This window comes from Trachurus trachurus (assembly GCF_905171665.1).
Source record: "Trachurus trachurus genome assembly, chromosome: 22".
Lineage (NCBI taxonomy): Eukaryota > Metazoa > Chordata > Actinopteri > Carangiformes > Carangidae > Trachurus > Trachurus trachurus.
Window position 1 is genome coordinate 18,879,723 of NC_139907.1, and position 13,457 is coordinate 18,893,179.

The window sequence follows — 13,457 nt, forward strand, 5'->3', positions numbered from 1 at the left end:
ACTACGTCACACGCTACTCAGCGTGCACAAGCAAGATGGCGGTCTACGTTGTGAGTAGTTGTGCTTTGGCTTGAATGTACGTGAAGAAATCGTTGTTTTGATCGTCCGGGACGCATTTAATGACATTTGGGGCTCTGTATATAGCTGCCAACCTCCTACCTCAGGCGTCTTGATAGAAACTAGTAAAAATTGAAAATGAAGTCAGACGTGGAGGACTTAATGCCGAGGCTGCTGCCCGTTGAGTTTGAAGCCACTTCAGCGGATGTGGACCTGAAGGGACCACCGAGAAACCCCCAGGAGTACCTGCGACAAGTCCAGTGAGTCCACCACACACTGCCATACCGTTTGGACGGGAGAGGATGAGTGTGGGTCTACTGGGTCATTCGTGTGCTCCACGGATGACACCGGACACATTATGAACAACACAGTGGATTGTAAAGTCACAGTAGAGGAGTGCTTAAAGTTATCACAAATGCATCAAGTATTTTTGTTGTTTCAGTGAGATGTGAACCTCACTGAAATAAGTCTTGCTGCATCCCTTTGGTTTGCTTGAGAGTAAAACACGCAGCCTGCAAAACGACCAAAATCCTTAACCCAAAGAGCCTGTCCTGAAGAAAATCATTGAAGCCTAGAAGTGGTGATGAGTAGCTGGACCAGTGGCGGACTGGGACAGAAAATAGGCCCTGGCATTTTTGACAGAGAGAGGCCACACATTATATATATATATATATATAGCCTATATATATTGCTTGAAATAACAGCAATATGAATGGAAAGCATATAGGAACATCCAGATCCGGACGTTTCTTATGCTTTCCATTCATGGTATTAAAAAATCAGCTGACAGAGGGAGAGCAGCCTCGTTTGGTGATAAGAAGAACAGGTTCTTTAGTGTAGGAACATGAGGAGAAAAAACATGCAGGTTTTCTGTAACATTATAACTAAGACTGTATTGTATATGTAAATGTGTATTTTCCCTGTGCCAGTTTGTCAAAACATTTGGCCATGTGTATACTTATTTTTTTTATATATATATATATATATATATATATATATATATATATATATATATATATATATATATATATATATATATATATATATATATTTTTTTTTTCACCAGGTTGGAGGCATCACTGTGTCCAGAGGTGGTGGTTGCTCAGATTGACCCCAAGAAACTGAAGAAGAAACAAACAGTGAATGCATCAGTGAGTAAATGTACACATTGATTTTACAAAAGCCAATGAAAGGATGCACATCACAGAGTCTGTAAATGATGTGCGATGATGCTATGTTGTTGTATAAAAATCAGTATTAACAATAAGTACAATATCAGAGTATTTTTACAGGTTGAACTTAGAAATATCTGCTGGAGTATTTTGTTTTGTGAATACATCATTGAATATTTAAAAATATTAGTAGTCTGCCTGCTTGACGTATAAGATAAGTCATTCTATCCCTCTAAGTATCTAACAACTGTTTCTTATGTGTTTTAGGTGGCAGGTTGCGAAGCTGCTCCCAGGGGTTTCTGCCCCAGTCTAAGTTGGCAGCAGCAACAAGTCGGTGTCTTCTCAGATGTCAGACAGGTACAAGGAAACGCAAAACAATTTCCAAATCCAAATCTTTTGTGTAAATGCCTCAAATCGTCCCGTTCAGAGGATGAAACAAAAATAAATTCTCAAATTCTATATGTTTGTTACATCACCAATTACAATTTCTGTAGACAACTCATCAGTAGTAAAAGGATGAATTTGTGTGACAAAATGAACACTCCCTGACACAGTCATTGTTTTGTTTGGTAGTATGTTGCAAAGGTTTTTGGCTCAAATGAAAATGGCAAAGACTGGTACTGTGTGTACAGGTTTACTATCATGATGTTTTCACTTTAAAATGATTCTGTTGTGCATTTTGCTTCCAGAGGATCACAAAGAACAGGCAACACTGGAGCGGACAGACTCTGGATGACAACGTGCAGATGGTGAGGAGACGGCAAAGTGGCAAAATTCACTCTGTAGTTCAAACTCAGTCCATTCATCGTGTGTGTGTGTTTCACAGCCAAAGCTAACGGATGAGGAGGCCTGGAAGAGGTTTTGTTTAGGGGAGAAGGTCTACCTGGGAACATCGAACCCTGACCCAGATGCAGAATCAGAACCAGCACTGGACTACAGCAAGGTTGTATGACTGGGTTTGATTGACGACTCTTATGCACCATGCATTTAGCTGCCAGTCTCTTTCTCTTAAATAAACTGGATTTTCAAATGTTTCTCAAATATCATTAACTTTTCATCCTCCAATTTAAATGAAGACACCAGACTGTTGAACAAATGCGTGCCTTAAATGGGACATTATATTGATTATAGCATGTCTCTGTTCAGGTTGGCTTCCCTCCCTTCCTAAGCATTGTTAGCAGACTCAACCAGGTAAATGACCCCCCACTTTCACACAATTAATTGTTTTTACATGATCTCACACTCACTTCAGTAATCTGATTTGTACTTTTTCCTCCTTAGTCCACAGTGCTGACGGTGTTGGAAATTCTCATTAGTTGGTTTGAGGAGCAAGATTTTGTTCCACAGTTGGTGAGTTTGGATGATTCTTCAATTGTTTGCTGTATCCTTCTAAATCCAAAACTACAATCACATTGTATGTTGCTGTTGGCAGAAAGCTCAGATGCTCACGATAAAATTGATTTGTTCCAGGGTCGCTGGTTGTATGCTTTATTGGCCTGTCTGGAGAAGCCTCTACTGCCTGAAGCCCACTCCTCCATCAGGCAGCTGGCCAGGAGATGTGCCCAGCTCCGCAGCACGCTGGTAAGACTGTCCTCTAACCCATGTTACTTTACCACCGTGGTAACAATCATAAGGATAACTGCAGTATTGTACTGTATTAAAGTATAAAAAAACTTGTATTTGCAATGCATTAAACCTGGCCATCTGTCCTGTTTTCATGGTTCCACAGGAGAGTCAAGAGGATGAGAAACTGCCTGCTCTCAACCTGCTAATCTGTCTTGTTGCCAGGTATCCGCCAAATACTTAAAATGCCACATAATATTTTATAAAACAGACTTGCTTGCATGCTTGGCAAATTATAGCAATATTAACACAATGCAAGGAGTCTGCAAACTTTGGAAAGGTTGTGATCCCAACGACCAATGTCTAATTTGTTTCAATGTACTAGCATCCTGCAGTTTTATATTAAGATTTAAATGAATGAAAGCTCTTTAGATGATTGGAGGTGTAAGCCAGTTCAAGAGTTGTCAGCTGTAGATGTAAGCTGCTAACAATTTAGTGAGTGACATTTCAAGATCAAGAACAGGAAGACTCATAGCTGCTATAAAAAAAGCATCCAGCTTAAGTGGGTTTTACATTGATTTAGTTGGACACTTAAACAGTTATGTATGCCACAATCAATATGTTTTTTAGTGCACAGTATAATAGTAAAAGTACATTAGAAGAAAGTTCACTTTCACACTCATCATACAGATTTTCCCTGAGGAGCCCAGACCTTCGCATACGACCATGAATGAACGGCATCAGATTTAGCTTTTGTGCTTATGATTTGTATTATTCAAACTCATTAACTGCTTTTTTTTGGACCTGCAGGTACTTCGAGCAGAACGACCTGGCAGACCAGCCAGAGTGAATGTACGGCTGAACAGTTTGACTGATATCAACAAGACACTGAGGGAGAAGATGTTACTGAGGCAGCAGGTCCCACAGTCAAGAACGGTCGAAGGTTGGAGGAGCAAGTGAAAACGAAGAACCATCACCAACCAAGGAAATACGGTGGATTGAAATAAACTCTCCATGGTACTTCCTGTGGCAACGCTGAACTGTTGAAATCAAAGGAACATGAGCGGAATTTGGTGACTTCAGACTTTGCTGAAACAACTGAAGCAGTGAAAGCAGAAGGATCTTTATTATCCAACAGGAAAAGCCAAAGGTTTTTTTGGGTGAATGAAGTCCTGATGTTTAGTGATCTGTTAATTGTAATATTTGTTTATTAAACTGTCATTTGTATAGCTGCTGTGGACATTGTTGTTGGTCTTCATGCCCCCACAAATCTTGCTGGGACCCCCACCTAAGGGTGTGAATTTCTGCACACATGTGTATCTGCTGTGTAGATCTACACCTGTCAATGTGCGTACCGCAGTCTGTCAGTGACCTTCCCTCGTGGAAATGAGAACGCCACCTCCAGCTCACACTCGAAACCCAAATCTGGGTGATGACAATATCTTACCTCAAAAAGGATCACGAGAAACTTGTGTCGTCTCATGTTTGACCAGCTGTCCCCCTAAGACAATTTTCAAATCCTTCTCATCTGTGGTTCCCTGATGGTGGAACAAGCTACCCACTACTTTCAGAGCACGAGCATCCTTTACCATTTTCACAAAATCTCACATGACATACCATCACTTCGGGTGCTTTTCGTCACCTTATCTGGCACTTGGTACGCACAGCACACCGAGGTGTTGTTTTTCCCACGCTGTGGATGAAATCATCTGCCAAATTAGTAAAATGTGTCCTACTGTGAGAATGAGACACTTGTCCATTGTTTTATCTTGAATTTAAAACTTTAAATGAGAACTGTTGTAGAGGAATATTACAAATATTATCAATATTGAGACCATTATTTTTAATAAAATCAGTTCTTGTCCAAATACAATCAAACTCCACACACTCAAATGCCCACTAATACCTCACCTTTATTTTGAAGCAGATTATCATTTGGTACAAAAAAAAACACAGGAAATTTCTGTGGCTGACATGTATGTGATGAAAAACAAGGGCTTGACATCAGATCAAATAGTGAAGTGATTGAACAGCATTGTCACATTAATTTGAAACACAACTACTGTATGTTAATGGTCACTGCTACCATAACCGTCAATATCCCAGCCTACCGCATTAGAGTCGGGGTGAGAAAAATAGAAAAACATTCAACACAATCTTTTCATTGTAGCATCACAAAAAACGTTGTAAAAACCTACATGTCAGGATGAAGCATCTGGATTTAAAACGACTAAACAAACCTGTTTAGGTCGGAGCCCAATTAGAGACAATGTGAATAACATCCTGACCTGATGCACCACTGTGACTGAAAAGTCCAGTTTGCATTTCATTTGTCGAGGGAAACGGTGGAAGAAAAATAATGAGCCTTCATCTGTAGTTTCAATTTTGCTCAGACTCCACCATCAAATATCTTCCAAGAAAAATCCTCTCATGTTAAAACTGTCATTTTAATACCACTTTAAAACTTCTGTGATCTCGTGTCACTAAGTAAATAGCTGGAGGTTTATTTTCCCTCAGTGTTTTCCTGTGGCTGCCAAATTATCACTGAGGCTGAAAGAAACCCAGATCAGCGCCTCTTGTCCTTCCTGTCTCTATCTTTATGCTCCCTATCGCTCCGAGACGACCTGCCCCTTCCCTCCTCGCTCCTCCTCTTCCTCCTCTCTTTTGATCCCTTGGAGTCCCTTCCACCTCCGCTACTCCCTCCTCTCTTACGGTGACTCCTGTCTTCTCCTTTCTTCCTGTCTCTGCCTGACGGCCTCCTCTTACGTTTGCCGCTGTCTCGGCTGCGACTTCGGCTACTGCTGTTGGACGACGAGGACGAAGAGGACGACGACGACGAAGAAGAGCGGCTGGATCCGGAGGAAGAGGAGGAGCTGCCGCTGGAGGACGAACCGGAGGAGGAGGAGGAGGAGCTCTTGCTATGACTGCGACCTTTCTTCGACCCCTTCTCCTTCTTCCTCCCTCTCCCACCTTCTTCTTCCTCCTTGGCCGGAGCAGGGGCAGTGGCGCTGGGGGCCTCCTGTGACTCGGGCAGTTTTTGTGGTGCCTCCTCTGTTTGCCCCACAGCCTTGTTCTCTTCCACCGGCGAATCCTGGGCTTCGAGGCCGGGGATGATGAACTCCGGCCCGGGGACGGTGACGGTGACAGCTGTTTGGGGCTCTGGGGCGGGAAGCGCCCTCTGGATCTCAGAGGGCTGCACCGCTGGTTGCCCGGCAGTGGGACTGGCCAGGGGCTGCTGACTAGCGTCCGCAGCTTCGTGGCTCGTTGCGATTGGCTCGGAGGACTGGGTTTCTTGGGTCTTCTGGTCATTCTGGAGGTCTGAAGGACCCTTTTTGCTGCCTGTTTCTCCCACCACTTCCTTCTTCCTGTCCTCTTGCTCCCCCTCAACCTCCATCTCTTCTGACCCTGGACTGGCCTCCTTATCTGCCTCCTCCCTCTGATCCTCTCTGCTCTTCACCCCCTCCCCCCCTCCCTTCTTCTCACGACTCTCCTTACCCAACTCCATCCTCTCCTCCTCTTCATCTGCCTTCTTCGACCCCGCCTCCTCCTCCCCCTCGTCCTTCACTACCGTCACCTTCCTAACTGCCTCCTTTACCCTCTCCTCCTCCTCCTCGTCCTCCTCTTCCTCCTCCTCTTCCTCCATCTCTGCAATCCCCTTATTACCTGTCACCTTGACTACCTGACCTGCTGGCTTACCCTCCGCTGGGTGGTCCGTCCCTGTTGCCGCTGTGTTGCCGTCCTGGTCGCGGTTCGGCTGTCGACGGGGGCGGGACTCCATCTTGCTGAGGTGTTCGGCAAAAGCCTCACGCCTTTCTTCAAACACAACTACACAGAGAGATTCACATGTTACAGAATGATCAATGTACACGCACCGGTGGCTGAATACCCACAAATACTTATTTTCAAAACCCAAGAAACAATAATTTCATGAACAGAAAACAGGCAAGATGTGATTATTATAACAACCCCACTGACCATTTAGTTTCTTGGTGGAGTCATCGAGGAGTTTCTGTGTTGCGGAGCACATTTTTCCAGGCAAATAGAAGATGTGGGGTTTAGTTTTAGTGCGAATGTATTTCACCAGACGGTTATTGTGGCTGGTCCACTCCTCTTGCTGCAGATGGAAAGAGAAAGTTACATAAAATTCTGATAAACCATTGACCCATTTCTTCTGTCATAGTTAAATGTTTGATACCATTCCTCACTGGTTACTTTTGCCTTAACAATATTAAACTGTGGAGTGAAATAATGATGGAAATTACAATACAATTACAAACATGTTTTGCATTTTTATTTTCTAAAGCCCATATAAGTGAAGACAGTCTTTCAGAGAGCCAAAATGAACCAACCCTGGTGACCAAGTGACCAACCCTTTTATTTCCCCTTCTACAAATGACATTAAAACTACTTTCTTACCAGCTGAGCTAGTTCCACTTTCTGTTCCAGTAGTCTCAGCTCAGTCTGTTTGGCTCTCCTCTCCTCAAACAGCTCCCTCTTTTCACTCTCCACCTTCTTTCTCTCTGCCTCAGCCTGAACCTCGAGCTTCTGCTCAATCTCTGTACGTCGCTTTTGCTGTGGGGACAAAACCAGAAGGTATAGAGAAGTGAGACTCAGGACCAAAATTAATAGAAATGACAACATTTGTTGAGCCCAATCATTTTTTCTTATCAGCTCAACACAATAAAAAGGTTACGTCTCTGCACCTTCTCTGTAGAGACGTTGGACTCCTGTTTGAATTTTTGCAGGGTCCCCATCAGCAGGCCAAACATACGCCGATTCCTGATGAAGAGAACAAAAAGTTTGTTTATTTTCTTAATTTTATCATCATGTGTAAGAGCAAGTTATTTTCACAATTCCTCAAGTTTTAATTTATGTGTAGAGCTGGCTGGAGGTTCCTGTAGACGTACCTCTGTTTTCCCCTCTCATCCATGGTCTGATCTTGAATGAGGTCTCGGCGTGTTCGCTCCTTGGAGGTAGCTACTACAGACGACTGCAACGCCGGCTGAGGGACAAGAAATGACCAGTCAGTGTTTGAACTAATCCAGTTTTCCCCACAGACTGCACATGAACAGTGCCAAAAAAGGGGGGAGGAGAAACTCTTTCTTCATACCTTTTTGACATCGTCATCATCCTCGGCGTCGCTGTCGTGACGCGCATCTCTCCTGGCCCTCTGGTCCCCTGCCAGCCTGAGGACACCCATGAAAAGATAAGACAGTGTTTAGAGAAGGACAACTCACAAACAATGCAATATCTCAGACTGCAAAATATAGCTAGGGGCGTTTATCACACCATCATCATAATTTACCCTCGTCTTTCTTGGCCCAAGGAAAGGGCAAGTTGCTTCAAAATAAGCCAGTTTTACAGGTGGTTCAAAAGCAATATTGTGCATACATAACACATTGCCCAGCTAAAACAGATAGCATGTTGTTGTTTTTTTGTGAATGTTGCTAATTATGTGGAATTAATGTTCAAAATATAAACCATATGCATAGCTTGTGTATATTAAAAAAAACACAGATCTCACCTCAGCAGTGCTCCTTCAATGTCCCTCTGCTTGGCAGGGGGGCCGCCGCCTCCTATGTCGGAGAGACTGCGCCTAAAACCAACATTATCAAATGAAAAATCTGCCTTATACAAAAACAACATATTGGGTTCCTACACATTTGAAATTTCCAAATTCCATACTTTTTCCAGACCACAATTTCCAGACTGCTCTGTAAGAAAATTCTAATAATTTGTGATATTTGAGTAAATAGTTGTGCATTATATAAATAATAATAATAATAATAAATCATGCAATTAATCATTTGTTTTCATTATTCTGAATGTGTATGCCATTATGTAACCAAATAATTTCGAGGAGATTGTAGCTAGGTACAATAGCGCATACAAAAATAATTAACCCAGATAACATCAGATAAAACCAAACCCAGATAAGTATTAAGATAAATATATTTCCATACAATAATTTACATTTGCCATACTTTTCCAGACCTGGAAATGTATAAAATCAAATTCCATATTTTTCCATACTTCCTATACTTGCGTAGGAACCCTAGAAACTGTTTCATTGTCTTAAGGGTTATGGAGGGCAATGGGCTTTATGCACAGCTCCACTACTTCCTGAAATAAGCCAGCTCCTTTATTTCCTGTCTTACATTATTGGACCAATTGATTAATCCAGGTGTGCCTGACTATTGTTGTGAGGTCAGACACATCTGGATTAATCAGTTGGTCCAATAATGTAAAACAGGAAATAAAGGAGCTGGCTTATTTCAGGAAGTAGTGGAGCTGTGCATAAAGCCCATTGACCCGGTTGATAAGTTACAGTGGTCCATCTTGTCCTGAGGCTCTACTGGTCTTTCACCTGCATTAAGGTGAAAGACCACCACATATCGCATGTCGTGTGGTTTCAATGAAAATGTTTTGACACCATGTAATAATTCTGTTGGGCTTTGAAGCAGCCCTGACTGCACTGAGCCGTGCAGAGCGCAGGTTTACCTGAGCAGGTTCATCCCTCTGCCTCTACCACCTCCTCCTGCTCCTCCTCCTCCACCTCCTCCTCCGACGCCGCCTGGCATGGGGCCACCGCCGGGCCGACGGATCTGGCCCGGCCTGTAAACACAACAGGAAAACACGGTCAACACAAAACCACCAAGCCAAACCTCGTCGGTTGAATTCACACTTGAAGATTAAGTCAAAAGTTGTTGTTTCTAATCACAGGCGCAGTTTCCTGAGAGAGGCGGAGTCGTTTGGTCCCATTAAATAATGACGACGCCTCCCACCGGGCCTAATAATAACTGACCACCTGAGTCTGGCAGCTCGCTCCGACGGTAAATGTTATATATATTAGTTCAGGATTTATTAATCACTTCAGATTTCATTCATGATGTTAGACATAGGTGCAGACTGAGCCTGTCTAAACCATCCGTAAGTTACATCTGTGGAGGCGTTAGTGTTTGCAGCAGCGAGCTAACCGACTCATGCTAGCCCGGTCATCTCTTCGCTAGCAGGTCAGTTAGCACATCACAAGAAAGTTTAAACACAGCTGAAGCTCAACAACCACTGGCGCTTTTTACCTTGACTCATTGGGGTCGCGCCCGGTTAATTTACGAATATTATCGTCCACATGTTTTAGGCTTTCTTTCGCTTTTTCGAGCTGGTCTTGCAGGCTCCGCACCACCACCGCCATCTTGGCTCCAGTTAGCGCGAATCACGTGTTCCTCCTTCTTCTACGGTCATTGACGCTCTGAGTTCCTCTTCTACTGTTTAACAGCAGCTGAAACGTGAAGAAACGAGGCATTACTGCCCCCTGTTGCCCTACAAATTCAAAATAGTTTAATTGTCCTTGTCCAGTATTGTTTGACTGGCTAAAAATGAGACAGAAAATATCACACCACACAAAGAACAATTTATTTTATTCAAAGATAACATCCCCCCAAAATGTTAGATCTGATAAACACAGTTATAATTTTGGACAAATACCATATCCACTTTTGCAAATGGAAAAATACACCTCCCTCAATAGTGTGGTTTAAAAACCAGTTTAACAAATAGGCTACTTCAGTTCAGTTTTATTAGCGAGCAAACCTGAGAACATTAGGCTACTAAAATGCTGGAAACTGCCATGCAATATGTTGAACTGTGAAGAGTCTCAATGAGATAGAGTGACTTGTTTACTTTATAGTACTTTTTTTTAGCCTATTTTATTGATTTTCTGTCATACAGAGCCTTGTAGATTTTATTTATAAAAATTGGTGCCTTGTGGAAAGAAAATCATGCATTATATTCCTATTGAGAGCCTATTAAGTACTCAAGGGAAGTTCTTTGCTCGTACTGACATATCTACCATGGATCTATGATAATATAAGACATCCATTGGTAGCTACACACACATTTATCCTCACACACCCACATCATTTTTTAAAGTATATTTTTGGGCTTTTGCCTTTAATTAATAGTGTAGCAGTAGAGAGAGACAGTAAATGGGGAGGCAGAGAGAGGGGGATGACATGCAGCAAAGGGCTGCCCAAGTCAGGATTCAATATGGGACCAACTAGCCTCTGCACATGGGGAACCTGCTCTACCAACCGAGCTAAGCAACGCTGCACACACCCACATAATTATAATCCCTGGTGAAAAATACCTGAATGCAAACAAAGCACCTATAACATTTAATGTCATAAGAGCACTGAAATGCTTCGGGGGAAAATTGTTTGCGCAACTTGCACTATAGCAGCCAATGAGATCATAATTTATGACTGGTAACTGGTGTTAACTATAGTCAAACATTAAACTCACATATTAAACAAAAATAGTTATATTCTTGATAAGAAATTCCCAAACTTGGATTAATTGGAACAAATGTCAGGAAAAGCCATTTAAAATTATATCTATTTCTTGAGATTGGGTGAGAGAAGCGATGTGCTCATGTGTTTAATTGGTATGAGTGATCTTTTTCAATTTGACAGCCAGTTTCTGTGTGCCTCTCTCTATCCTTTGAACTGGAAACCACGGCATGGAGAGAACAACTGGCTTTGAACTGTGAGACTGACGCTGAAAATAAAACCTCTTGTGCTGTCGTGCTGTTGCAGGTCTTGCATATCAAAGTGGGAACCAACCACAGATTTAACCGGTTGATTATCAATGTGGCATTGGTGCTTTTCTGCTGTTTCACTGCGTCATCCTGCTACATTATCTGCTCCTTCACAACCTACAGCCATTTACTAATTGCAGTGTGGTGCTTTATATGTTACATTACACTTCTGTTTATTTAAATAAATTGTGTATTTGTATCATCATGCCAGAATTAAAGGCAACCACAGTTCACACAAGTTATTGCTGTGACATCCGAAAACAGTTTTCACTATTGATTTCTCAGACAAACACCTGCAACACCAGATATCTTGTTTGATGTGGGAATCAGGAAATTAGTGTATTTAATTTTCCAAGAAAAACTGCAACAAAGGCCGTCTCCTCTTTTCATCAACAGGAAACACACAAACATGGCATATTGCTCTCAAAATGACAATTGTTTCTTTTAAGTGATCTCCTGTAGAGACTAAACTGCGTCACCATCATTTGTTTCCTCCCACTCAACACACCTTAGTGAAGTTATATAACTATTATGTTGGTAAACAGGATGATGAACATCTGCAAATACATTAAGCCATCGTGCATTGTTACGTAATACAAATCCCACTTCAAAAATCCCATCCGTCTCTTTGTTTCATTGAGTCAGGGATAACAGATGAAAACATTGAATGCTTCAGTCTCAGCCTGTTTGTTGATCGTCACCTCCATGGTAACTGTGGGAGCTGCACAGATCTGTTATTGTTTCAGCTTAATTGTGTAACACAGACCATGATAATCTCATAGTCTCATTATCCAGACGTGCATAAGCTTTGTTTTGTTTCAGCTCTGAACACCACAGAAGAACTGAAGTAAAAGAAGCCCCAGTGTGTTTGGGTGCAAGTGTACATGTCAAACATCCAGTTGCATCTCCTCAAGACGTCTGAACACACACACACACACACCCGCAGGTAGTCAGCAGTTGGTAGGACGTTCATGTCTCAGTGCCAACAAGTCTCACTGCAATAAGTCTTTATTAACATTGTTTGTTATTTACTTTTACATTGAAAAAGGAATGTGAAGGAGAGATGCGGAAAAAAAGTTGTTGTAATTCTTGAGCCACAATTTTTTTTAACACATAATAAAAACAAACATAATACGACATAGCACCAGTGACAATGCATTTCAAAAACCCAATAATTACTAACTGTGAGAGGCATTCACTCACGCATATTAATTAAAGCCCTATCTACTGTCTAGTTCAGCACAGACATTAACAGCCTAAGAGCATATACTGGTGACAGTTTGGAGTTAAAGTTCATGTATATAAGATAATTGCATGTTGATATGAAAATGTACTAGTCATAGTTTGTATAGGCAGTCCATATAGAAAGTGTTGGTTGGTTAGAAAGAGTGACTTCAGTGCTCTTTTAAACTGCTGTGACTTTAAGTAGTAGTGGTATGCCAGTATGCCAAACCTTTGGCCATTTCTGTGGTTATGGCCCTAATATGAGGTTTCCAAGACGAGGATTCATCAAGCAGAATACCAAGAAAACATTAGCTAAAGGTATATTATCTATTTCTATTCTAGAAGAGGAGTTGAGAACCTCTGATTTCTCCCAAACAGATGAAGCATGATTGATGTTAAGTGATAGCTTGTTGGATTTAAACCAAATAGAGAGTCCTTAATGACGGTATTAGTGGCTCAGAAGGTAGAGCTGGTCGTTCACTAACCGGATGGTCAGAGATTTGATTCGTGGCTCCTCCAGTCCACATGTTGAAGCGTCCTTGGGCAAGACACTGAACCCATACTTGCCCTCGGATGTGCCATCGGCCGGGTGTGTGAATGTGTGTGAAAAAGCTTGTCTGTGAACAGTGCTGTATGAATGTGTGTGTGAATGCGACAAACAGTGTAAAGCGGTTTGAGTGGTCTGAGAGACAATAAAAGTGCTATAAAAGTATATATCAGGAATAGCAGGGACCCAAGAATTGAACCCTGTGGTACACCATAGTGCACAGGCGAAAGAGGAGAATTTGTTCCACTATAAGACACAAACTGCTGTCCATCTTTAAGACAAGTGGTAAACAGAGCAG

At 42.1% G+C, this 13,457-nt stretch overlaps 2 protein-coding genes across 2 annotated transcripts; one reads left to right on the forward strand and one right to left on the reverse strand.

Moving 5' to 3' along the window:
- The first annotated feature begins 28 nt into the window (after positions 1-28).
- Positions 29-4,007, forward strand: gemin2 (gem (nuclear organelle) associated protein 2). Its single transcript, XM_083998445.1, has 10 exons — positions 29-317; positions 1,124-1,208; positions 1,497-1,586; positions 1,919-1,978; positions 2,056-2,172; positions 2,376-2,420; positions 2,511-2,579; positions 2,700-2,810; positions 2,959-3,017; positions 3,603-4,007. Exons 1-10 carry the CDS (start codon positions 196-198, stop codon positions 3,640-3,642), a joined length of 798 nt encoding a protein of 265 aa, XP_083854571.1. The 5' UTR covers positions 29-195; the 3' UTR covers positions 3,643-4,007.
- Positions 4,008-4,687: 680 nt separating this feature from the next.
- On the reverse strand, positions 4,688-10,024 carry pnn (pinin, desmosome associated protein). Its single transcript, XM_083998147.1, has 9 exons — positions 9,872-10,024; positions 9,294-9,407; positions 8,317-8,388; positions 7,903-7,978; positions 7,700-7,794; positions 7,496-7,571; positions 7,209-7,364; positions 6,768-6,906; positions 4,688-6,617 (listed from the first exon to the last, which is right to left on the reverse strand). Exons 1-9 carry the CDS (start codon positions 9,982-9,984, stop codon positions 5,359-5,361), a joined length of 2,100 nt encoding a protein of 699 aa, XP_083854273.1. The 5' UTR covers positions 9,985-10,024; the 3' UTR covers positions 4,688-5,358.
- Positions 10,025-13,457: the final 3,433 nt, after the last annotated feature.

Coding starts and splice junctions, on each gene's coding strand:
- pnn (XM_083998147.1), bottom strand. CDS start 9,984: ATGGCGGTGGTGGTGCGGAGCCTGCAAGACCAGCTCGAAAAAGCGAAA. Junction 8,389..9,293: donor AGAGGGATGAACCTGCTCAG/GTAAACCTGCGC, acceptor TGTTGGTTTTAG/GCGCAGTCTCTCCGACATAG. Junction 7,572..7,699: donor GATGAGAGGGGAAAACAGAG/GTACGTCTACAG, acceptor TCTCTTCATCAG/GAATCGGCGTATGTTTGGCC.
- gemin2 (XM_083998445.1), top strand. CDS start 196: ATGAAGTCAGACGTGGAGGACTTAATGCCGAGGCTGCTGCCCGTTGAG. Junction 2,811..2,958: donor CCCAGCTCCGCAGCACGCTG/GTAAGACTGTCC, acceptor ATGGTTCCACAG/GAGAGTCAAGAGGATGAGAA. Junction 3,018..3,602: donor CTAATCTGTCTTGTTGCCAG/GTATCCGCCAAA, acceptor TTGGACCTGCAG/GTACTTCGAGCAGAACGACC.